The 25,701-nt window shown below is 38.8% G+C and overlaps 1 protein-coding gene across 1 annotated transcript in view; it reads left to right on the top strand.

Annotated features, from left to right (window-relative positions):
• The first annotated feature begins 4,596 nt into the window (after positions 1-4,596).
• DNAL1 (dynein axonemal light chain 1) overlaps positions 4,597-25,701 on the top strand; it is a 35,611-nt gene continuing 14,506 nt past the window's right edge. Inside the window, exons 1-5 of the mRNA XM_080807917.1 lie at positions 4,597-4,714; positions 11,673-11,711; positions 14,681-14,790; positions 18,481-18,536; positions 19,840-19,895. Coding sequence (XP_080664043.1) covers positions 4,712-4,714; positions 11,673-11,711; positions 14,681-14,790; positions 18,481-18,536; positions 19,840-19,895 — 264 coding nt within the window. The 5' untranslated portion in view covers positions 4,597-4,711. The remainder of the gene's footprint in view (positions 4,715-11,672; positions 11,712-14,680; positions 14,791-18,480; positions 18,537-19,839; positions 19,896-25,701) is intronic.

The following is a 25,701-nucleotide window of genomic DNA, read 5'->3' as shown; positions in this document are numbered from 1 at the left end:
CAAATTCTTAACATCAAAAGAAAGTATATGTGTCATACTTTATATATACCTAAATACATATGTACTACCTCCTGGTTTTTGGGTTATTCATGTAAGATTTTTTTTTTTAAAGACTTCATTTGAGAGAAAGCAAGTGCACAAGGGGGAAGGGCAGAGCAGAGCCCTTTGGGGGCTCCTATCTCAGGGCTCTGGGATCATGACCTGAGCCAAAGACAGAAGTTTAACTTACACAAAACCCATCCATGTAAGATTTTTTTTTTTTTTAAATTCTTTTAAACAGCCAAAAACATAGGGGAGAAATTGGCTTTTTATCAAATAACTATAATGAGAATAATAATCTGAGAAACTGACTATTGGAATTTGTTACAAAGCTCATTCCTATTTGAACTGATAAACCTTTTTTTTTTTAAGATTTTATTTATTTATTTGACAGAGAGAGAGAGATCACAAGCAGGCAAAGAGGCAGGCAGAGAGAGAGGAAGGGAAGCAGGCTCCCCACTGAGCAGAGAGCCCGATTTGGGGCTCGATCCCAGGACCCCGAGATCATGACCCAAGCCGAAGGCAGTGGCCCAACCCACCGAGCCACCCAGGCGCCCCTGAACTGATAAACCTTTTGACTGTATAAATAACCTTAACAATTAATGACTCTCCTAAGCTTTAAATTCTTAAATTTTTTTTAAATTTTCAGGTATGTGACTTTTAGCTATTTTGCTCAATCTCTAATCATCTGGTAAATGTGACATTTTCTTTCTCTTTTATTCAACCCACATTCTTGTTCAGAAAATTAAAGATTCCTTAACATATTTGGTGGCTACCATTCACACTATTTTACCTTTACTTTTCAACGAGTCTGCCAGATTTTCTGAATTTGGGGAAACTGTTTCAATAGTAGTTTTAATCTTTCTCTCAACTTTGTTCTAGGCCGGCAGGAAGAGCAAGGAGATCCAAAGCCGTAGGCTCTGGTGAACAGCTTTTTGGATCTATTTTGCCATTTTGTAGGACTCAAAAGAACTAAGAAAGGATCCAAGTTCTATAATTCTTTCTTTTCCTGTGTGAATGGTTTTAACCTTTGAGAATCTGAAACTCAGCACATTTCTGCTTATATAGTGGTAAATCGTTTATTTTGAGGTAAATAAGACATATTCATAGTCAAAGTTTCCTCCTCCGATGATGAGGAGGAAGTCAAAGTAACATTCTGAACAAGCATGAAGATGGAATTGATTCACTAGTGGTATTTTACCTTTAATGCCAATGCCTTATGATGTAATCCACAGTTTTGAGCAAAAGGCATACTCTATTAGGTTATAAAATATGTCCAAGGATTAAATTCCCATTTCAGCCACATCAGCAAAACTGGTGGATGTTTTGGCAGCCAGGATAAATTCTAGTTTGGAGAGGTGTGGTAGTATGGAGATCTGAAACAAAACAAAACAAAACACTACAAGCAAAAAGCCTAGATATGTTATGAATACCCATTTTATTTTTTTTTAAGTTTTAAAAAAGATTTTATTTATTTATTTGTCAGAGAAATAACGAGCAAGGGGAGTGGTAGGCAGAGGGAGAAGCAGGCTCCCCACTGAGCAAGGAACCCGATGCAGGACTACATCCCAGGACCCTGGGATCTTTTCCTGGGCCAAAGGCAGATGCTTAACTGACTGAGCCACCCAGACGCCCCTATGAATACCCATTTTAATTTTCTTTAATAAACAATTTAGTATTTCCTGTTTTTTAAAAAAAATATGATTCAATTACCTTTATCAAAATGGAATTTATTTGTTATTTCAAAATTAAAAATATCCACATTACAGGGGCTCCTGGGTAGCTTGGTTGGTTAAGGGTCAAACTCTTGATCTTAGCTCAGGTCTTGATCTCAGGGTCATGAGTTCAAGTCCCATGTTGGCCTCCATGCCTGTGTGGAGCCTAGCCTATCCACAAAAGAAAAATAATAATTAAATTAAATATAAATAAATAAATAAATAAATATTCACCTTCCAGAATAGAATAATCAGAAAATAGAGAAAAATTAATAGATCTAAAAAATAAATCAGATAATTTAAATATTAAATTCAAGTAATATTTAAATTAATTTTTAAATTAGATATTAAATAATCGAATAGTTAAAAATTTATTATATATATATATTCACATTCCAGAATAGAATAATCAGAAAATAGAGAAGCAAAATGAACACCATATTAGTCTTCTCAGGCTGCCATAGTAGAATACCACAGACCAGGTGGCTTAAAGAACAGAAATTTATTTCCTCACAGTACAGGAGGCTGAAATTCCAAAATCAAGATGCCAACAGTGTTAGTTTTGGGTGAGGCTTCTCTCTTTGACTTGCAGGTGACCATCTTCTTACCGTGTCCTTGGATGACCTTTCCTCTGTGACCACCACTCCTAGCATGTTTATTCGTCTTCTAAGGACACTAGTTATATTGGATTAGGGTCCCACTCTTATGGCCTCGTTTAACTGAAATTACCTCCTTAACAGCCCTCTTTCCAAGTACAGTCACAGTGGACTTAGAGCTTCAACATATGAATTTGAGTGGGGAGGACACAATTCAATCTGCAGCAAACATTAGACTCCCATAATATTCTTTTAGATATATGTTTGTATAAATGTGGGTACAGTATATAATTTTTTTAGATTTATTAGAGAGAGTGTGTGTGCTTAAGTGGGAGCAGGGGCAGAGGGAGAAGGAGAGGGAGAAAATCCCAAGCAGGCTCCATGCCCAGGATGAGATCCACCCCACCAGATCATGACTGGAGTCAAAATCGAGAGTCAGAGGCGTAACGGATTGAGCCATCCAGGTATCCCTGCAGTATATCTTTTTGTTTGTTTTGTTTAAGATTTATTTATTTATTTATTTGACAGACAGAGATCACAAGTAGGCAGAGAGGCAGGCAGAGAGAGGGGGGGAAGCAGGCTCCCTGCTGAGCAGAGAGCCTGATGGGGGGCTCGATTCCAGGACACTAAGATCATGACCTGAGCCAAAGGCAGAGGCTTAACCCACTGAGCCACCCAGGTGCCCCCAGTATATCATTTTTAAGAAGATTATACCAACTATTTTGTTTGGTAACTTTCATTTTAAATTAGTACATCATGACTGCATGTGAATAGATGCATTTCAACAACTTTTTAAAAAAAGGATTTTATTCATTTATTTGACAGAGAGAGAGAGCGCAAGTGAGCAGAGAGGCAGGCAGAGGGAGAAGGAGAAGCAGGCTCCACCGTGAGCAAGGAGCCCAACATGGGGCTGGATCCCAGGATCCTGGGATCATGACCTGAGCCAAAATCAAGAGTCGGAAGCTTAACTGACGGAGCCACCCAGGAATCCCATTTCAGCAACATTCTTTTTTCTTTTTTTTAAAGATTTTATTTATTTATTTGACAGAGATCACAAGTATGCAAAAAGACAGGCAGAGGCAGAGAGAGGAGGAAGCAGGCTCCCTGCTGAGCAGAGAGCCCAATATGCTGCTCTATCCCAGGATCCTGGGATCATGACCTGAGCCAAAGGCAAAGGCTTTAACCCACTCAGCCACCCAGGCGCCCCTTTCAGCAACTTTTTTTTTTTTTTAAAGATTATGTATTTATTTATTTGACAGAGAAATCACAAGTAGGCAGAGAGGCAGATAGAGAGGGAGAAGCAGGCTCCCTGATGAGCAGAGAGCCCAATGTGGGGCTCGATCCCAGGACTCTAGGATCATGACCTGAGCGGAAGGCAGAGGCTTAACCCACTGAGCCACCCAGGTGCCCCATTCAGCAACATTTTTAATGGAAGTATATTATTTCATTGTTTGGAGGTTTGATAATACCAATTTTTTTCCCCTTGACATTTGGGTTATTTTACTTTTTGCTATTAAAACCTGGAGCATAAATCTCTGTGCACTTGTCTGATTATTTCTTCAAGATGAAGTCCTAGAAGCCCAACTGCTGGGTCACAGAGGTGCACACGACTTTAAAGCTTTTCATACTATTACCAACAGCTCTCCACAAAGGCTGGGTCAGTTATAAAGAGCAGTGTATATACGCAACCGCATTTCTCCATACCCCTAGCAACTCAGTATTTTTACAGCTTTTGTCTAATTTAATAGGAGGAGAGGAGGGGAAGACATCTCGGTCATCTAAAACGACCGTTTTATGCTTTCATTCGCCTCTGGCTCCATGGAGGGATTGGGGAAAGGCAACCGAGGAAATTCAGCTGAATTTAGTTTCAGTCATAAAAAGAACAACAACAACAACAACAACAAAAAGAATTTAGTTTCGGTCGAACTACAGATGAATTACAACAGGTGATAAAGACAAGGATGCGGGTGGGCAATCTGCGGGAGAAGGGAATTTTTAAAGTTATTTACGGGAAGGGCAATTTTATAGCGAGGTTTTCAACTTTAGGCAGGCACGTCACTGCAGATCGAGTGAAACTGCTTTCGGTAGAAAGCATCTCCTGACCACCCCGCACGGCGAAGCTCTCGCATCCTGCGAGAGCCCAGCAGCCCCGCCGCAGATGCTGGGAAGCGAGCAGCTGACCCGCGGGAGGACCGAGGCGGCTGCCGGGCGGTCCCACAATGCCCCGCACGCGCCACCCGGAGGGCGGAGAGAAAGGACCACTGCCGGGGGTGGGATCCACGGAGGGCTCCGAGAAGTGCGCACGCGCACTGACCGCGGCGGGCCCTAGCAACCAGAGCAGTGACAGTAGCAACGGCCGGAATGGTGAGTACCCTCTAGGCCTCGTAGTCAAAGAGGAGAGGAGACTGGAGGGGGAAAAGGGTGACTGTGGAGTGCTGAGGGTCGGGGCGCTTCTCGGGCAGCGGAAGGAAGCCGGTCACCGGCGCTAGCTCCGCAGTCAGAGGCCTGAGGCGAAAGAGAAGCCCCCGCACCGGGTGGTCTGGGGCGCGGGCGGCCTGGGGCAGATGGGAGGTTGGGTTCGTGTGGAGGGACTCTGACAGAGAAAGAGAGCGCCAAGAGCAGGAACTTCTCGAAAAAGAGCGGATTAGAGTGGGAAAGGTGATGAAGGCGGAGTGTGAATAGGGATTTTTCTGTACATAGCAGTCATTTCCCCCCTGGCGAGACGGGGCGCGGGGAGCTGGTTATGAGAGGCGTGTGTGTGACCCCGACTGCCGCGGTACTCCTTACCTGTGAGGTGCCCGGGTTGTCCTCTGAATGGCTGTAAGTGCTCTTCTTAGGTAGCACTGTAAAGCCCATTCGGATAGACTGTATTAGGAGATGTTTCTCAAGTTTAAGTATGCATAAGTATAGTCGGCTGAAGACTGAGCTTGCTGGAATGCAGATTATGAATTCTTAATGCAGTGGGATTCGGGAATGTGCATTTCGACGGTGCACCTCAAGTGATTCTAAAATTGGAGGGCGTCCCGGCATACTTTGAGAAATACTGCTACCTGAGATTTGAAATCTCCCCGTGATCTATCCAATCAAAGACCTTTATGAAGGAGTGATTTTACTTACCGATGCTCCTCAACTCCTCCTTAAAATGTGCAGTGTTGGGACACCTGGGTGGCTCAGTGGGTTAAGCCCCTGCCTTCAGCCCAGGTCATGATCCCAGGTTCCTGGGAGTAAGTCCCACATCAGGCTCCTTGCTCGGCAAGGAGCCTGCTTCTCTCTCTGCCTCTGCCTGACACTTTGCCTGCTTGTCCTCGCTCTCTGTCTCTGTCTCTCTCTCTCTCTGACAAATAAATAAATAAATAAAATCCTAAAACAAGAGAAAAAAGGTTTAAAAAAATGTGCAGTGTTGCTTACAGATTTGGTAGTTCCATCTAGCAGTTTGAAAAGTGATGTTGTTGGTTGATTACAGAGTCAAAGCTGTTTAGCAACCTATGTGATTGTCCTGTCGGGTGGAGGTGTTTATGAAGAATAAGTACAATTGGTTGTCTTTGTTTTGTGATGCCAGTGCTGTGTAAGTGGGCAGAAATTGAGGCCAGGAAATTGAAATGATGACAAAGTCATGCTTGCCTTCAACCACAGGATTAAATACCACTTTTAAAAGTAGTTTTCCCGCACACTTTCCTTACTTTATGCTACAGGCATTTAGCTGAAAACCACTACCAAAGAAAGTAAAAAGTTCTGGAGCCTAGGTTTATATTCAGGTGAAGAAATAATCAGCCCTAAACAATTTTGAAAGCATGATCCATGAGAATTACTGAAAATCTTCAAATAGAGAATCAGAACCAGTAATTAGATGAAGCTAGCTAAGGCTGGAAACCGGTAGGTCCAGAGCCCTCCAGAAATCAGGCCAGCATAGTTTTTTCGATGAACAATACGTTAGCCTCCGGGGCGCCTGGGTGGGTCAGTCGGTTAAGCATTTGCCTTCCTCTCAGGTCATGATCCCCCAGTCCTGGGATCAAGCCTGCTCTTGTGTTGTTGCTCTCTCTCTCAAATAAATAAATAAATATCTTTTTTTTAAAAATATCTTTATTTTTTTAAAAAGCTGCCTTAGCTTCCATTGTCTTTACATGATTGTATTTCACATCAAAACCCACATTTATGGCCTCTGTAAAAAAAATCAGAAATATCATATTTCACCACTGGATACATTTTCACCCTATTTTTGTATTATAAAATATGGTGGTGTTGTATAATTGGCAGCATCTTTACTTTCTTAGTAAAGGGTGTTATTTTCAGTAATGGAGTTTTAATATTTGGAGGGATCTTGTCCTAAGTCCCCCATGCCAGCTGTTTTCTAATGCCAGAGGTAAGGTTTTTCTCTTTATGTGGCCAGCTTTACCCATTAAAGATGTCCACTGGTCCTTTAGGCATTTCAGTTTTTGACTTCTATCTGTAGGGGAGCTAGTAACCTCATAAACCAACCTGTAGACAGCCAGATTGCTTCCAGTTTGAAAGTATTATTAGATGTATCTTTTCATGGCCCTATACAAGGATTTTTTTGAAAATCTGCCCAGCAGTGGGATTTCCGAGTCATAGGGCCTCTGCATACTTAATTTCCCTAGGTATTGTCAGACTGCTTTCCAGAAGTCTGCTAGTTTGTTTTGTTTTGTTTTGTTTTGATTTTAAGTAAGGTTTACCCCCAACGTGGGTCTTGAACTCACCACCCTGAGATCAAGAGTTGCATGCTCTGCTGACCGAGTAAGCCAGCCACCTCCGTCTCTACTAGTTTTTACTTCCTTCAGTACTGCCTGAGAGTTCTACAATCTCACCAAATTTCTCACCTTTGCCAATCTGAGGATGTATTTTGGTATTCCATTGTTTTACTCTGCATTCCTCTGATTTTCAGTGAGTTCCAGTACCTCATGATATTGTTAGTCATTTGGATTTCAATTTCTGTTAATTCTCTGTTTATATTTGTTTTGCTAACTTTTCCCATTTTTTGTTTTTTTTTTTAATTTTAGGAGTTCCCTCTATATTCTCTATTAGTCTTTTGTTAGTTTTATGTTAAAAATCTCTTCTCCCCGCTTTCTGTTAGCTCTCTCAACAATGTTCTTCACTTGCTGAATTAATTCCCTTTGTTCTATTTCTCGGTTTGTTCTATTATATTTTCTATGTAAATGATCATGTGTGCATAGTGCGTTTTATTTCTTCCTTTAAATCATTCCAATTTGTATTTCTTTTATTATAACATTGGTAAAGATCTCTTGTACCATGTTAAACAACAGCAGTGATAGTAGGGATCTTTGATGTATTGGGGATCTTAAAGAGAAGACTTCTAGTGTTATCTTCCCAATTTGCTCTTCTTTCCACCTTATTTAAAATATACATACTTTACACACATAAACATACTCCCTGATACCTCTTCCAAATTCAGCGTTTTTGTTTTTGTTTTTGTATTTTCTTTTTCCTTAGTAATTGTCACTTTCTAATATACTATAAAATGTATTTATTTAATATATTATTTACCATGTGTCTCCCGCCTGTGGATGTAAGTTACAGAAGGCGGGAATCTTTGTTTTGTCTCTTGATATATCCCAAGCATGTAAAAGTATGTTTGGTATACAGTAGACACTTAATGAATATTTGCTGAAATGAATGGATTTCTTCATTAAGTCTGGCGTTTACGGTAGCTTTTTGGTATGTGGCTTTTATGAAGTAAAGAATTTCCTTGTAACTCTTAGTTGAGAGCTTTTTTTTTTTTTTTAAGATTTTATTTATTTATTTGACAGACAGAGACCACAAGTAGGCAAGAGAGGCAAGCAAGGAGAGAGAGGAGGAAGCAGGCTCTCCACGGAGCAGAGAGCCCGATGTGGGGCTCGATTCCAGGACCCCGGGATCACAGCCCGAGCCGAAAACAGAGGCCTTAACCCACTGAGCCACCCAGGCACCCAGTTGAGAGCTTTTAATGTTAGATGTAGAATGTTTTGGTTTTTTTTTTAAGATTTTATTTATTGAGAGAGAGAGAGAGAGAGCGCGCACAAGCAGGGGGAGCTGCAGGGAGAGGGAGAGGGGGAGGGAGAAGCAGGCTGTGGGAGAGGAGGGGCTCTTTCCCAGGGTCTAGGGATCATGACCTGAGCTGAAGGGAGACTCTTAACTGACTGAGCCACCCAGGTGCCCCAGATGTACAACTATTTTATAACATACTTTTTCCTCACTTACTGAAATAAATGTGATTTTTTTCCCCTTTAATCCATAAATAGATGATTTACATTTATAGGGTTTTTTGGTTAAACAATCCTTATGCTCCTGGGATCAGCCATTCTTGACCACGATTATTATTCACCATTGGCTTTGGAGATCTAATGTCGTATCTAGGATTTTCAAATCTGTGTTGAGAAGTAAGGAGGGCCTCTTAGCTGGTTATGACATCAAGGTTATTCTAGCCTCATAAAATAAATTGGCAGCTTTCCCTCCTTTTCTGGTTTCTGAAACAACTTGTCTAACAGAGAATATCTGTTCCTTGAAACCTTGTTAGGATTTACTTGTAAAATTATCTAGGCTTGGAGATGTAGAAGAAAAGGATAAGGGTAAATCTCTGGTTATCTTTTTTTTTTTTTTAAGATTTTTAAAATTTATTTATTTAACAGAGAGAGATCACAGTAGACAGAGAGGCAGGCAGAGAGAGAAAGAGGGAAGCAGTCTCCCCGCCGAGCAGAGAGCCCGATGCGGGACTCGATCCCAGGACCCCGAGATCATGACCTGAGCCGAAGGCAACGGCTCAACCCACTGAGCCACCCAGGCGCCCCTCTGGTTATCTTTTTAACATTGAAAATAATTATTGGTCTATTCAGATTTTCTGATTCTTCCTGTGACAGTTGGACACTTTTGTGTTTTTTCTAGAAATGCATTCTTTGTCTAGGTTTTCAAACCACCATATGTTTGCTTATGACATTTTATTTTTAAATCTTTGTGGTATCTGTTATTTCCTCTGATTCTCTGTTTTCGTCATACAGCCCTCTTTTTGCTCAGTCAGGCTTGCTAGAGATTTAGGAACCAGCTTTTAGTTTTGTTAATCTTTTTTCTTCAGGTCTGTTTTTCATTGACTTATTCCTTTGTATTTCCCTTAGCCTTCTTTGTGTTTGCAACGACGTGCTTTTTCAAATATCTCTAATACTTCGCTTGTTTTCTGTTTCTTATTTTCTCTGAATTTTTGAAATAGATAAATATATTTGAAACTATAAGTTTCCTTTTAAATGTTATATTCCTCAAATGTTTATATTTCTTCTTTTATCTTTTTTGTTTTACTGTAGTTTATAGTTTACTTTTTAACCCAAGGATTATTTGTTACTATGTCCTTGCTTTCTAGATGTCATGGTATATACAATTGAGCACCATAGGTCTGAACTGTACCGATCCATTTATATGCAGATTTTTTTCCAATAAATACACTGCAATGCTGTAAATGTATTTCCTCTTATGATTTCTTTTATTTTTCTTTTTTAAAAATTTATTTGAGAGAGAACACATGAGTCTGGGGAGGGGCTGAGAGGGAGGGAGAATCTTGAGCAGACTCCACGCTGAGCCCAATATGGGGCTTGATCTCACCACCCTGACTGAGATCATGGCCAGAGCCAAAACTAAGAGTCGGATGCTTAACCTACTGAGCCACCCAGGTACCCCTCTTATGGTTTTCGTAATAACATTTTCTTTTTTGTAGTTTACTTTATTGTAAGAATACAGTATATAATGCATGTGACGAGCAAAATGTGCATTAATCCAATGTTTATGTTATTGGTAAGGCTTCTGGTTGATAGTAGGCTTTTAGTAGTTTTTGGCAAGTCAGAAGTTATACTCGGATTTTTTACTGTGTTGTGGGTTTGGGGCAGGGGAGGTTGGTGTCCCTAATGCCTGTCTTGTTGGAGAGTTAACTGTACTTTTAAACTTTTCCTTTTGTTATTGCTTAGAATTTTTTAAAAATATTTTATTTATTTATTTGACAGCCAGAGATCACAAGTAGGCATAGAGGAAGGCAGGCAGAGAGAGAGGAGGAAGCAGGCTCCCCATGGAGCAGAGAGCCTGACGTGGGACTCGATCCCAGAACCCTGGGACCAGGACCAGGGCCGAAGGCAGAGGCTTCAACCCACTAAGCCATCCAGGCGCCCCTGCTTAGGATTTTTTCTAAATGAACTTTAGCAGTAATCAAAGGATGTCTCCCTTTTCTCACATTTAAAGGTTTTTTTGTTTGTTTGGTTTTTTGTGTTTTTTTTTTTAGATTTTTATTTATTTATTTGACAGAGAGAGATCACGAGTAGGCAGAGAGGCAGGCAGAGAGAGAGGAGGAAGCAGGCTCCCCGCTGAGCAGAGAGCCCGATGCGGGGCTCGATCCCAGGACCCTGGGACCATGACTTGAGCCGAAGGCAGAGGCTTTAACCCACTGAGCCACCCAGGCGCCCCACTCACATTTAAAGTTTTAAATGTGCAATGTTGTTTTATGTTTTAAGAAATAAAAATAATAAAATAATAAAAATAATGTTTATGTTTTAAGAAATAAAAATAAGTAGTTGGAATTGAATCATGACAAGTAATTTCTTATCACTTAGAATTTTTATTTTGTGCCTATCGACAAAGTTCTTTTAAATGTATTTGGGCATGTAGGTTTTTATCGTAAGTCATTATTTGCAAACATAAAAAAGAATATATGGTTATGAAATAGATTGGTTAATATTTTTCTAGATCATCACCACTGCTACCTGCCACAGTAATTGTAGATTGTTCCTGGTTGTAAAATGCATCCAAATTTCAAAGATGTTAAAACGTAAAAGATCTTGATCTTAGAATCAATGAAATAAGATCTATTTTTTAAATGTTATTTTAAAGATTTTATTTATTTATTTGACACAGAGAGAGATCACAAGTAGGCAGAGAGAGAGGGAAGCAGGCTCCCCACTGAGCAAAGAGTCCGAGGCAGGGCTTGATCCCAGGACCCTGAGATCAGGACCTGAGCCAAAGGCAGAGGCTTAACCCACTGAGCCACCCAGGTGCCCCATAAGATCTATTTTAATATCAAATGTTGAAAACTGTATCTTTTTTATAAACCAATTGGGAGAGAAGTATATGGGCATTACATCATGATTTCCTTAATTTCTCTGAGAGGCATTTAAATAAATCATCCTGATTTGAGGAAATTAAAACACTTGGTTTGCATGTAAGGTCTCAAAGAAAGAAGTTAATCTTTTCAATGGTAGATGCTGAGGCTAGTAATCATTGCGTGGAAATTGAATCACCAAATCATACCAATAAAGATACTCTTGTTTCTTCTCCTTTTAAGGCAAAAGCAACAACAATCAAAGAAGCTCTGGCCAGATGGGTGAGTGTATGAATTTTTACCTCTTTTAGAAACCATACAAGAATTATTGGATAGTTATTTAAATCTGACCATTCAGTACAAGGAATGTTTGTGATACTGGAACTATTTAACTGTCTTGACTGTGGCAGTGGGTACATGAACCTATATAGGTGATAAAATTTATACATTTAATACACACATACAAATACATTCACACTTGTGTATAAATGAGTACTAGTAAAACTGGGAAAGTCTGATCAAAATCAGTGGATTATATCAATATCAATATCCTACATGTCCCATCAGTGGGTAAATGGATAAAGAAAATTATATATCTACAGAGTAGAATATTACTCAGCCACAAAAAAAGAAGGAAATCCTTCCATTTACAACATGGGCAGTCGTTGAGTGCATTATGCAAAGTGACATAAGTCAGACAGAGAATGACATATACTCTGTGATCTCACACATATGTGAAATCTAAAAAAGCTGAACCCGGAAATGAAGAGTAGAATGGTCATTGCCGGGGATTTGGGTGTGGGGGAAATGGGGAGATGTTGGTCAAAGGGTATAAACATCCAGTTATAAGGCAAGTTCTGGGGATCTGATATACGGCATGGTGACTACAGTTAATAATATTGCCTTGTATACTTGAAAGTTGCTAAGAGAGTGGATGTTAAATTTTCTTAGCACCCCCCCCCAAAAAAAATTAGATGATGGATATGTTAGCTAACCTAATTGTGTTAATCATTTCACGGTATATACATGTATCAGATCATCACCTTAAACTTATACAGTGTTACATGTCAATAACGCTTGAAAAAATACTAAGGTATATATTAACATAAGAAAGGAAACTGCATTATAAAAAACATGAATTGAATATAAACTATAGATATTTTGAATAAAGCATTCTATAAAGTTTGAACAGTTGTAATTCAGCATCCTAAATAGAATTTCCTTAGAGTATTGACATAGCTCCTCAATTTCTATGCCCAGTGATAACTTTTTTGGTGGATATTATCAATAGTATTTTATATAATGTATGTCTTTGCTTTTGAGGCTGAGCTTTGAATCAAAAGTCTTTCAGGAAAAAAGAAAATCTTTCAGGAGACTTGTGTCTAGGGAAAATAGGGTGGATAGGATAATGAAATATTTGAATTCTTGTTTTGGTGCTTATAAACTTCTCTGTACTTCGCATTTAAAAATTCATTTCTGTTTGGTTAATGAACAATCTGTTTTCTTACAGAAGAAAAGTAAATATGGAATAAGCTTAATATTAGATTAGATTTTCTTTGAATTAGATTTTAGGACTTAATTTACTTATAATAAGTGGTTGCTTTTTTGTTTTGGGTTGTAGGTTCTATTTCTAGATTATATTGTGGCCATAAATCTTTGACTTTAAGATTATTTGAAGACATTAAGCTCGTTCTTTCACTGATTAACCTAACATTTATTCAGGATCTACTATGTATCAGTTGCCCTCTCATAACCTACAAATGTATGACACAAAAATAAGTACTGAGTGTATGTGTATTAGATCTTTTTCTTTCAACGTACTGTGTATTTTCTTTTTTGTTGTTTTTTTAATTGTGTATTTTCTAGTATTGACATGTTACAATTTGAATTTTAAAAATAAGTCTCTGTATGTCTGATAGTGCACTGTTATAGAAAATGCAGGAAAGCAAAGGAAATGATCCTGCACTTTAGGAGCTTCCTGTTTTGTTGGAGAGAGAGAACTAACTTTAAGTATTGAGGTACTTTGAAAATATTATTAGGCAACATATATTGGTAATATTAAATTGTGTACATAGTACTGAAAATCTAAGATAGAATTTAGTAGTAAATTAATATAGAGTAAATTATTATCTTTGACTTCGGCTGTGTTGTAAGGATGACATCTTCCTGAATTCTTGGTATTTTAGAGCTCTATCTCAGACTGAACTGTGTACAGAAAAAACAAGAACAGGGACACCTGGGTGGCTCAGTCGGTAAAGTGTCTGCCTTTGCCTCAGGTCATAATCCCAGGGTCCTGGGATGGAGTCACGGCATCAGATTCCTTGGTCCATTGAAAGCCTGCTTCTCCCTCTGTCTGCCGCTCCCCCTGCTTTACTCTTTCTCTCTGGCAAATGAATAAATAAAATTAAAAGAAAAAGAAAAAGCAAGACAAGATGACAAAATAGTTGATCTTACAGATCTAAATCTGATATTTAAGAAAAGGGTGCTTAGGGACAAAGAACAACTCTTCCCAAGAAAATGTTGTTATTGTTGTGTTTTTGCTTATTGATAGACTCTTAAAGGATTTTTAAAAAAAGATTTTGTTTATTTATTTGTCAGAGGGAGAGAGAGAGAGTGCAAGCACAAGCAGGGGGAGAGGCAGGCAAAGGGAGAAGCAGGCTGTCCGCTGAGCAAGGAGCCCAATGGGGGACTCGATCCTGGGACCCTGCTATCATGACCTGAGCTGAAGGCAGATGCTTAACTGACTGAGCCATTCAGGTGTGCTGACGCTTAAAGGATTTTGTTTTATTTTATTTTAAAGATTTTATATATTGATTTATTTGTCAGAGAGTACAAGCAGGGGGAGCAGCAGGCAGAGGGAGGAAGCAGGCTCCCCGCTGAGCAAGGAGCCTGATGTGGGACTGATCCCAGGGTGCTGGGATCATGACCTGAGCTGGAGGCAGATGCTTAACCCACTGAGCCACCCAGGCATCCCAAGGATTTTAAATGTTACAGAAATGAAAGTTATTTTCTTTCCTCCTCCCTTCCACTTGGTTGGGACCCAACAATAAATGATCTGAACTGGCCATGTAGAAGCCCAGTTCTCAGGGTCAGTTAGTAAATGTCAGTAAGTGAATTGTAAAGAATGCAGAGTTATAAAATTCTAATAATTGTTTTGAAATAAACTTTGAAAAGCCTTAGGGTAGTCTGTACTTTTTTAGTTCTGTGTTACAATCAGGTTTCACTTTCTTCCAAACTAATTTTTGTCATAGGAAGAGAAAACCAGTCAGAAGCCATCCGAAGCCAAAGAGATTAAGCTTTATGCTCAGATTCCCCCTATAGAGAAGATGGATGCCTCCTTGTCCACACTTGCTAATTGCGAGTAAGTCCTCTTGTCTTTTTTCCCTTTCTTTTCTAAATACACAAACCGGAAAAAATGTGTTTGTTTCCTATGATCTTCATTTCTCTTTTTTTGTTTGTTTGGTTAATGCAGTTCCCCCTTTGGCAAGGCCAAATGTAAGAGATTACTTTTTTATGGGACTACTAATAAAATAACCCTGAACAATGTAGTATTTTTTTCCAGTAAAATTTGTATAATGTGCCTGGAGAATAGAAGTTTCCTTGTCTCTTGGGAGAAACTAAATAACACAGTAATACTATTATTCTGCCATAAAATCTAATAGTTTCTCTTATAAAATTAGCCAGTCAGCACTATACTTACCAGAGGACTAAGAGATACTGCTTTAAAATTTTTTTTCAAATTATAAAAATACATTGTAAAACATCTAGAAAATACAAAAAGCACAAAGGAAAGAATTAATATTAACCAAAATTGTACCACCTTTTGAGAACCAATATTAGCATTCTGATATAGAGCCTTCTAATTTTTTTTCCTAATTGGGATCAAACTATACTTATTATTTTGTAATTCTATTTTCCCATGACTTTAAGTACCAAATCTATATTAATTCCTCTTAACTTCCTTTTTTTTTTTAGATTTTTTTTTTTTTTAATTTGAGAGAGAGAGCAGGAGAAGTGGAGAATCAGAGAGAGAAGCAGACTCCCTGCTGAGCAGGGAGCCCCATACAGGACTTGATCCTAGGACTCATCCTCTTAACTTATTTTCTAAATACTCTACGTACTTTTTAGCAAGTTCTGTGGCAGATTTGAGGCAGTTAAACCATGACACCCGTGACCATGCTCTCTGGCAGCAGTGTCTCTTCTCAGAGCTGTAGAATATTGTAGAATCAGCTGGGGTTCTTTCTGCTTTCTCCACCCTGTGTGTTTCGAAGTGTAGTACTAACGTAAGAATCTCCTTATACAGGAGATAAGCCCCATCCCAATTTACAGAAACAAAATAGCTACTGACGAGACCTAGGAATCTTTTTTTTTTTTTAAAGAGTGTATTCATTTATTTGACAGAGACAGTGAGAGAGGGAACATAAGCAGCGGGAGCGGGAGAGGGAGAAGCAGGCTCCCCATTGAGCAGGGAGCCTGATGTGGGGCTCGATCCCAGAACCCTGGGATCATGATCTGAGCCGAAGGCAGATGCTTAACAACTGAGCCACTCATGCACCCCAATCTGTATTTATAATAAGCAACTTGAGTATCTCTTAGACACATAATTTGTGAACCCATGCATTAAACTAGTATCTGTCTTTGGAATGAAAGGGAAAAGCAAACATACTTAGTTATTGTATGCAACTTGTCCTTTATGATGACAGCACAATATATTATATAAAATTCCATCTTAGGTTTGTTTGTTTTTTTTTAATATTTTATTTATTTATTTGACAGACAGAGATCACAAGTATGCAGAGAGGCAGGCAGAGAGAGAGAAGGAAGTAGGTTTCCTGCTGAGCAGAGAGCCCGATGCGGGACTCGATCCCAGGACCCTGGGATCATGACCTGAGCCGAAAGCAGAGGCTTTAACCCACTGAGCCACCCAGGTTCCCTTTTTTTGTTTTTTTTGTTTTGTTTTGTTTTGCTTCAAAAGCATGATTTCAAAGAGCACTGTTTCAAAATGGTCAGATATCTTTTTTTTTTTTTTAAAGATTTTATTTATTTATTTGGCAGATCACAAGTAGGCAGAGAGGCAGGCAGAGAGAGAAGGGAGGAAGCAGGCTCCCTGCTGAGCAGAGAACCCGATGCGGGGCTCGATCTCAGCATGCTGGGATCATGACCTGAGCTGAAGGCAGCGGCTTTAACCCACTGAGCCACCCAGGCACCCCGGTCAGATATCTTTTTATCATAAAGCCATCTCAAAGGCAAACATTTGAGAAGGTTTTGTACCTAGTACCAGAGTACTAGGAAACTGCTTGGAAAGAGTCAGCCTGTTTGTATTTTTGCTGACAATCTCTTTGGGCAGGTTGCCTAGACACCAATTAAAGAACTCATCCCCAATCACATTCCCAGATTTAAGGCACTCCATTTTCCACTGGTAGTAGTCAGGAGTTGGGGATTATTGGAAAATATACAGATTTGACCAATAATTTACACTGTACAGTAGTTGCTTTTATAAAAAAAAAATTCTTCTTCAAGTCATATCAGAAAGGATAAGATCACATGTTTTAGAGTCAGTTTTGGAGGGATTTAAATTAGATTCTGCCTCTTTCTGGCTATGTAATATTAAGCAAATTGCTTAACATCTTTGTACCTCAGTTTACTCATTTGTAAAATGTGGGTGACAATAATAGTACTTATTTCACAGGATTGTTGTGATGGTTAAAACAGTTTATGTAAAGTACTTGGAAGAGTACGAGCACAGATTGTGTTCAATTAAATTAGCTTTTATTATATTTTTTGCATGTAGTAAACTAAAATATTAAATATTTTTGTCAAGAAAGGATGACTAATTTTTTTTTTTTAAGATTTTCTTTATTTATTTGTCAGAGAGAGAGAGGGAGAGAGAGTGAGCGAGCACAGGCAGAGGCAGAGAGAAGCAGGCTCCCTGACAAGCAAGGAGCCCGATGTGGGACTCGATCCCAGGACACTAGGATCATGACCTGAGCAGAAGGCAGCTGCTTAACCAACTGAGCCACCCAGACGTCCCAAGAAAGGATGACTAATTAAAAAAAAAAGGAAAGAAGGGATGACTAAGAATGTGTCGTTATATCCCTGTAAAATATTTTTTTCTTTTCTTTCTTATTTTTTCGGTAAGTAGGCTCCACACCCACTGTGGAGCCCAATGCAGGGCCTGAACTCATGACTCTGAGATCAAGACCTGAGCTGAGGTCAACAGTCAGAGGCTCAACCAACTGAGACACCGAGGCACCCCTAATTTTTTTTTTTATATAACTGAATTATGAGTAGAAAAAATCTAGACAAATATATACAAACCATTTAAAGTAGTTCTCTCTGGGGGAATCTGTGGAGTGGTTAGGGTTACGTATGACTTCCTCAGTATACATTTCTGAATGATTTAACACACAAGCAAATAAATATCTTTGCACATGCATATATATCGTTCTGCTTTTTATCAAAAGGAATCATATAAAATGTATTGTTCTGCTAGGTGGTTTTTGACTTGAGCTCACATCATGGACATCTTCCCAAGCTGGTTTCTGGAGCCCAGTTTCATTTGTAGTAGTGACAGCATAGTTTTCCATTATCTATCCCTCAGTTGCCTGATGCTTACAGATTTTTCCCCATTTTTTTGCTATTACAATAATACACTAAATAATCTAGCTTATAGATCTGTTGGCATTGGTATTAGCATTTCTAGGATGTGTTCCTAGAAATGAATTACTGGGTCAAAGAACACATGCATTTAAAAAATTTAATGGGTAACATCAAATTACCTTCAGAAAGTTTTTTTTTTAATTTTCTACAATAAATATGTATTAACTTCTGTAATCAAGAAAAAAGTATGAGGATTGGTTTCAAAATGAAAGAATACATGCCATGTCTGAGAGGGAAAAAAAGGATTCTGTGTAAAAAGAAAACATGACTTAAATATTATCTTGTATGGGCACTTGATTCATTTCTGATACACTATTTATTTAGTTAGTTTTCTGATATACCATTTAAAATTGTTTTGTATTAATTCAAGTTTTCCTTTGTTCTTTTTAAGGAAGCTTTCACTGTCTACAAACTGCATTGAAAAAATTGCCAACCTCAATGGCTTAAGTAAGTGATCCACAGTGACAGATGGTTCTTGGATTTTCTTGTTATTGGAATAAACATTCCAGAGACACTATGTAATCCCAGAAACTGGCACCTGTTTTAACCACAGTAATTGTCAGATGGCAGAGAGAGTATATCAACCATGTGTCTTAAATGCGGTCATCCAAAGAACATTAGAACACGAGATCTGAACATTTTAAAGATATTTTAAAGCTTTTTTAGGGTTAGAATTAAATGGAAGAATTAGATTTTTTAATTATATATTTTTCAAATCTGCCTTGTGTTTAATACTTGTAATATTTAAATTTTAATTCCTCACCATCATTGTTTTTGTTGTACTCCTTATCTGTCTTTTTTTTTTTTTTTAAGATTTTATTTATTATTTGACAGAGAGAGACACAGCGAGAGAGGGAACACAAGCAGGGGTAGTGGGAGAGGGAGAAGCCTGCTTCCCGCAGAGCAGGCAGCCGGATTCAGGGCTGGATGCGGGGCTAAATGCAGGGCTGGATCCCAGGACCCTAGGATCATGACCTGAGCCGAAGGCATGACATGAGCCACCCAGATACCCCACAAATAAGCATTTTTAAAGCAAATCACAATCTAACTCTTTAAAAGTTTGAAAGCAAAAGATTTTAAAATACTAATTTATTTGATTTCATTTTTAATCCTTTGTGGAGTGAGGCGGGCTATACATAGATATGTTCCTATTTTCTTTTCTTTTTTTTTTTTTTAAAGATTTTATTTATTTACTTGACAGACAGATCACAAGTAGGCAGAGAGGCAGGCAGAGAGAGAAGGGAGGAAGCAGGCTCCCCACTGAGCAGAGAGCCCAACGCGGGGCTCGATCCCAGGACGCTGGGACCATGACCCGAGCCGAAGGCAGCGGCTTTAACCCACTGAGCCACCCAGGTGCCCCGATATGTTCCTATTTTCTAATGTGAGTCCTTATGCTATAGTAGATTTCAAATATATATGCTTCCAAATTTAAAGTTCAAATCTTCTTTACTTATTTTATCCCGGAAGTATTTTTCCTAGCCAGCAATTTAAAACCATGCATTCAAAATAGCTGACCATTTGTAAATTTCATGTTGTCATGATGTGAAATTATAGTTGTAGTGTTTACCTTAGATGATAGGTAAGTCAATTTCCTACTTGAATACCACTTTTTATTAATACAGCGTTTCTTACTCATTAGATAAGTATATTTATTATATAAAGTTTATTAACACTTCATTATACTAGATTTACAACAGCTGTAGTATAATTCTCATAAACGAATAACTGTGTTTTTTTTTCCCCACTGCAGAAAACTTGAGGATATTGTCTTTAGGAAGAAACAACATAAAGAACTTAAATGGACTGGTAGGTTGTTATTTATTTCTTTAAAAAAGCATGCACTTCTTTCCTTAATATACAAGCAATATTTGTCCATTGCAGAAACTTTACTAAATAGAAAAGCAACTATGAAAGGTACCTGTAGATCACTTACAGTTTAAATATTGGTAACTTTTTTTAAAGATTTATTTATTTATTTGAGGGAGACAGAGTGTGCAGGGGAAGGGGCAGAGGGAGATGGAGAGCTGAGGTGGGGCTCAATCGTGACCCTGAGCACGACCTGACCCCAAACCGAGAGTCGGATGCTTAACGGACTACACCACCCAGGCACCTCATAAATATTGCTGACGTTTTGATTGTCATCTTTCTTGCATTTTTTTCTATTCTTTGATGTAGAAAATGCAACCATACTATACATATTGTTTTGGATTTTTTTTTTTTACTTAATTTGTAAAGATGAATTTTTTCATGTTACTCATTCATTTAACAAATTCATTTAGTATATTTCCTGAATGCCTACTTTAAGCCAGGTGCTGTTCTGGGCATCAGAGATACAGAAAAATATGAAATGAAGTCCTTGCTGCCCTAGAACTTCTATTACAGTAGAGGGAGGCAGACTAGAAAATATTTGTAGAGTACATGAACAATAGACTATATAATATGGGTGGTGATGAAGGCAATGAAGAAAAACAAAACATACAAAAGCATAGGTGGTTGGGAAATGAGGATGTAAGCTCTAGAGCTGACCAAGGGACTCGTGTTCCAGACTGAGGTGGGACAGCAAAGGTAGATGTCCTGAAACCGAATGTGCTTGACATGCTTGAGTAAGAGCAGAAGAGGTGAATGAGGCGGGGGCAGGGGGAAATTGTCCTGCCCTGAGGTAGGAAGCCAGGAACCAGACCACATGGGGCCTTATAGGTCATAATAAGATTTTGGATTTTTTTTCCAAATGGCTTGAGTAGTCATTGGAGGTTTTTGATCAGAGGATGTAACTTAAGTTGTTCCGTTGTTTTTTTTTGTTTTTTTTTCTTAAATATTTTATTTATTTGAGAGAGCATGCCTGTGTGCACACATGCAGGGGGAGGGACAGAGGGAGAGGAAGAGAAGCAGACTCCCTGCGGAGCACAGAGCCTGTCGCAGGGCTTAATCTCATGACCCTGAAATATGACCTGAGCCGAAATCAAGAGTTGGACACTTAACTCACTGACCTACCCAGGTGCCCCGTAACTCAAGTTTTTAAAATAATTTTCAACCATACCCTTTTTAAATAACAGTGTAATATTCTGTTTTACTGATTTACCATAATTTAAGTCAGTTACTTATTACTCATTATTTCTAGTTTGGAGTTGTTATCATAAGTGCTATTATAAATGACCTTTTAGCTATATTATTACACATATCTGTGAGTAATTCTTTGGATAAAGTCCTTGAAATGGAATTGCTGCGTCAAAAAGTATAAATTTCTTTTAAGGGTTCTATATAGCATATTATCAGGTTACCCTTTGGAAAGTTTGAAGCAATTTATATTCCTACCAGTAATGTATCAGGGCTCCTATTTCCCCTTGCGAAACTTGGGCATTTAAAATTTTTTAAGTTTTTGACACTGTATTTTATTCGTATATTTATTGGCCATTTGAATTTCCTTGCAAAGAAGTTGAGATGAAACAATACTGTAAAACTAGGCAATTTCAGGAATGACAAAGCCAATGTCTTTTTCTTGTATCTGTTCCCCAAAAGACAATAATTTTTTAATTTGTTTTAGATCTTATGTGTTTATTTTAGACAGAGAGAGAGAGAGCTAGCGTGAGCAGAGGGGAGGGGAAGTGGGAGAGGGAGAAGCCGACTCCCCATGGAGCAGGGAGCCCGATGTGGGGCTCCACCCCAGGACCCTGGGATCATGACCTGCACTGAAGGCAGAAGCTTATCCACTGAGCCACCCAGGTCCCCCAACAATAATTTTTTAAAAAGTGTTTATTGTTAAATAATTTATCAACATTCTGAAATTTTTAAAAAGATTTTATTTTTATTTATTTGTCAGAGAGAGAGAGAAAGAGCGAGCACAGGCAGGGGAAAGGCAAGCAGAGGGAGAAACAGGCTCCCCACCGAGCAAGGGGCCTGATAGTGGGGCTCCATCCCAGGACCCTGGGATCATGACCTAAGCCGAAGGCAGATGCTTAACTGACTGAGCCACGTAGGCATCCCGACAGTCCGAAATTTTTTATGACTCTGGCCTTCTCCTCGCACTCCCCCACTAAGTCTAGCTTGTGCTTCGCAAGAACAAGCAGGGATGAATCTACGGAGCTTCTCGACAATAACCTCACCAAACCAGACGTGCTGAAGTGGCCGTCCCCTCGTTGCAGAGGCCACTATAATACCTGAACAGGAGTCAGTGTTCAGAGCTGTGATTTTGGAATTATCTTGAAATGTCTTTACTCACCCACATGAAGTGTTACTAATAAACTTACAAAGTACTTGGAAATTCTTAGAAATTACATTCTGGAGTTAAATAAAGGAAGTTTTCTCCCTCAAAATAATAACCAGTAGATGAATTGTGTGCTTGCTAGTTGGATATGATAAGTGAAATCCATTAAAGATCTGTGAAATGAAATTGTTTTTGATGTTCTAAATGATTCGCAAATTTAAAGCAATTTTGCCTTCTTTCCATTCTTCTGGGCCCTGGATGGTAAAAATGTCAAGTATAGAGACATTATTCATAATGGGTGCAATGCTAATTTGTCAACAGAAGTTCAGAATTTATTATATTTCAAGCTAAACATTACTTTGAATTATCTGTAAAGGAAGAGTTTGCAAGTAAACATGCTCCAAAATTCTGGGAATCAATACGCCAGATGCTTGATGTTCCCCAGGTTTTCGCAGAACACCAGATTCTCAAGCACTGCTATAGCATATACCTTCTCCCATGAAATATAATATATACCTAGAAACCACAAAGAAATTATGAATATAGGATTAAAGCCATGTGTAGAGATATTATCTAGCTGAACCATCACTTGCTTAGATCTCTTCACTTTCCATAGACATCTATCAATACCACCCAGCAGTTTTCTTCCCAGGGTGTGTGTGTGTGTGTGTGTATGTGTACATATATGTGTATGTGTATATACCATGTATACATCAAACATTTTACCAATCCAAAAGTTTTACTACTTATGCATAGACGAAAGGCAAATAAGTTGCATAGGGATACAGAGGCCAGGCTTCAGGCAGGTTCACATACTAACTGATTTATTCACCTAGACACACCAGCCTCAAAGCATGAGTTTGCACAGCTGCCTCAGTAAGTTACAGATGACTAATGTGTGAAACCTGGATTGTTAAATCAAAGGAAAGGAGTCCATTTAAAAGGACTCAGGAAAGCTAACATGGTACATCGCAAGCCCATTTGTATATGTGATCGGCCTCTGCCTTCCTTTCAGATCTCATTCCATGTTACTCTTCATAGTTGGTAATCTTCAGCCACTGGTCATTCTCCTCCTTGAACACACCAAGTCTGTTCCCACCTGAAGACCCCCGTACTTGCTATTTCTTCGGCCTTATCAACTCTATTCCTTTGGATTTCTACATCACTGGCCTTCACACTTCAGCCTGGATGTCTCCTCCACAGAAGCGTTCCAGCTGCCATATATCAAGTTGCCCTCTAGGCAGTAACTCTCACCACTTACAGTTTTCTTCATCTTCCTTGTTATTATCTGAAATTTCCATTTGTTTATTCTCTGTCATGTCACACACACACACACACACACACGCACACACACTCGAGTCCTAACGAGTACACCTGTTTTGTTCATCGCATCTATGTTAGTGCTTGATACGTGTAGTAGGCACTCTGTAAACATTTACTGAGTGACTCAATATGTTTCTAATTACAGAAACTATTAGGTTACCTTTTTAATTCTAAGAGTAATATACATTAATTATAAAAAACAAATCAAGCATTTCATAAATACATGAAATACACTTTGAAAGTCTTTCCTCTTTATACCTATAGGTATCTGTGTGTGTGTGCGTGCGTGTGTGTGTGTATGTTATATATATTTGTACTGATAATATACAGGCCATATTTTTTCTGCTTTTTCATTCATCAGTATATCAGGGATATCCTTCCATGTCAAAACATGAAGATTTAATGTATTTTTTTTAAGATTTATTTTATTTATTTTAGAGAGAGCATGTGCTGGAGGAGGGGCGGAGGGAGAGAAGAGGGAAAGAAGCAGACTCCTCGGTGAGCATGGAGCCCAATGCGGGGCTCGATCTCACGGCCTCGAGATCATGACCTGAGCCCAAATCAAGAGTGGGATGCTTAACCGACTGAGCCACCCAGGCACCCCAGTGCATTATCATTTTCTTTAAGGATTGTGTTTATTTATTTGAGAGAGAGACAGATAGAGATCTCACACAAGTTGGGGGGTGGGGGCAGAGGGAGAAGCAGACTCCTGGCTGAGCAGGGAGCCTGACATGGGACTCAATCCCAGGACCCTGGGATCATGACCTGAGCCCAAGGCAGACACTTAACTGAGTCCCCAGTGCATTATTTTTTTAATAGCTTATAGTTTTACAGTTTCAGTATATAACAATGCATTTATTCCTTATACTGCTGAGTGTTCATATTATTTGTTTCAGGAAGGGGCATTTTTTTTTTTTTGCTATTACAAATCATGCTGCTGTGAACATCTTCACACATATATCCTTCAACAGTTATTTGAATGTTTATATAGGCTAGATTGCTATAAGTAGAAATGCTGAGAATATTTGTGCACATTTAAATTTTTGGTAGGTACCTCAAATTGCTCTTACAATGCTAGTGCCAGTTTCTACTTCCATCAATGGTATATGGGTGAGGATTATCCCCTCCACCCTCAATATTCATGAGTATTATCCCTATTTTTAATATGATAAAATATGATAAGCAAAAATGGAGTACTCTGGTGGTGGTGGTGTTGTTTTCAAAGATTTTATTTATTTATTTGACAGACAGAGATCACAAGTAGGCAGAGGAGCAGGCAGAGAGAGAGGGGGAAGCGGGCTTCCTGCTGAGCAGAGAGCCCGATTCGGGACTCAATCCCAGGATCCTGAGATCACGACCTAAGCCGAAGGCAGCAGCTCACACTGCCTACTCCTCTCCCTGCTTGTGCTCTCTCTTTCTTTCTCTTTCTCTGACAAATAAATAAGTAAAATAAATAAACAAAACAAAACACTGTTGCTGAGACCAGTAGTTTGTAGTAGCTATCACAGTCTTCAGTATGTTTTTTTTTTTTAAGATTTATTAATTTATTTGACAGAGAGAGAGAGATCACAAGTAGGCAGAGAGGCAGGCAGAGAGAGAGAGGGAAGCAGGCTCCCTGCCGAGCAGAGAACCCAATTCGGGACTCAATCCCAGGATCCTGAGATTATGATGTGAGCCAAAGGCAGAGGCTTAAGCCCCTGAGCCACCCAGGCACCCAGTATGTATTTACTTTTTCCCAGCTATTCCACATCTAAGAGTTTTTCATGCTCATGTATATGAGCAAAGATGTTAGACCAAATATATTATTTGCAACATAGCTTGTATAAAAAGCTGCAACACTCTAGGTGTCTGTCAGTTGTAGATGAGCTACATTAAATAAATAAATAAATACCATATCAAGGGGAAAATGAGGAAGGACTTACCTATACATGGTGGGTAGAATAATTTTCAAGGTATATTGTCAAGTGAAAAAAAGCAATGTGTGTATGTATATAGATAGATAGGTAGATAGGTAGATAGATAGATATATCTATATATAATATTTCTAGTGATAACTGTTACCTCTGCAGAAAGGAAGAGGTGTGAGAT

This window comes from Martes martes (assembly GCF_963455335.1).
Source record: "Martes martes genome assembly, chromosome: 7".
NCBI classification, from domain to species: domain Eukaryota; kingdom Metazoa; phylum Chordata; class Mammalia; order Carnivora; family Mustelidae; genus Martes; species Martes martes.
The sequence above is the reverse complement of the archived record's forward strand: the minus strand, read 5'-3'. Positions and strand labels throughout refer to the sequence as shown.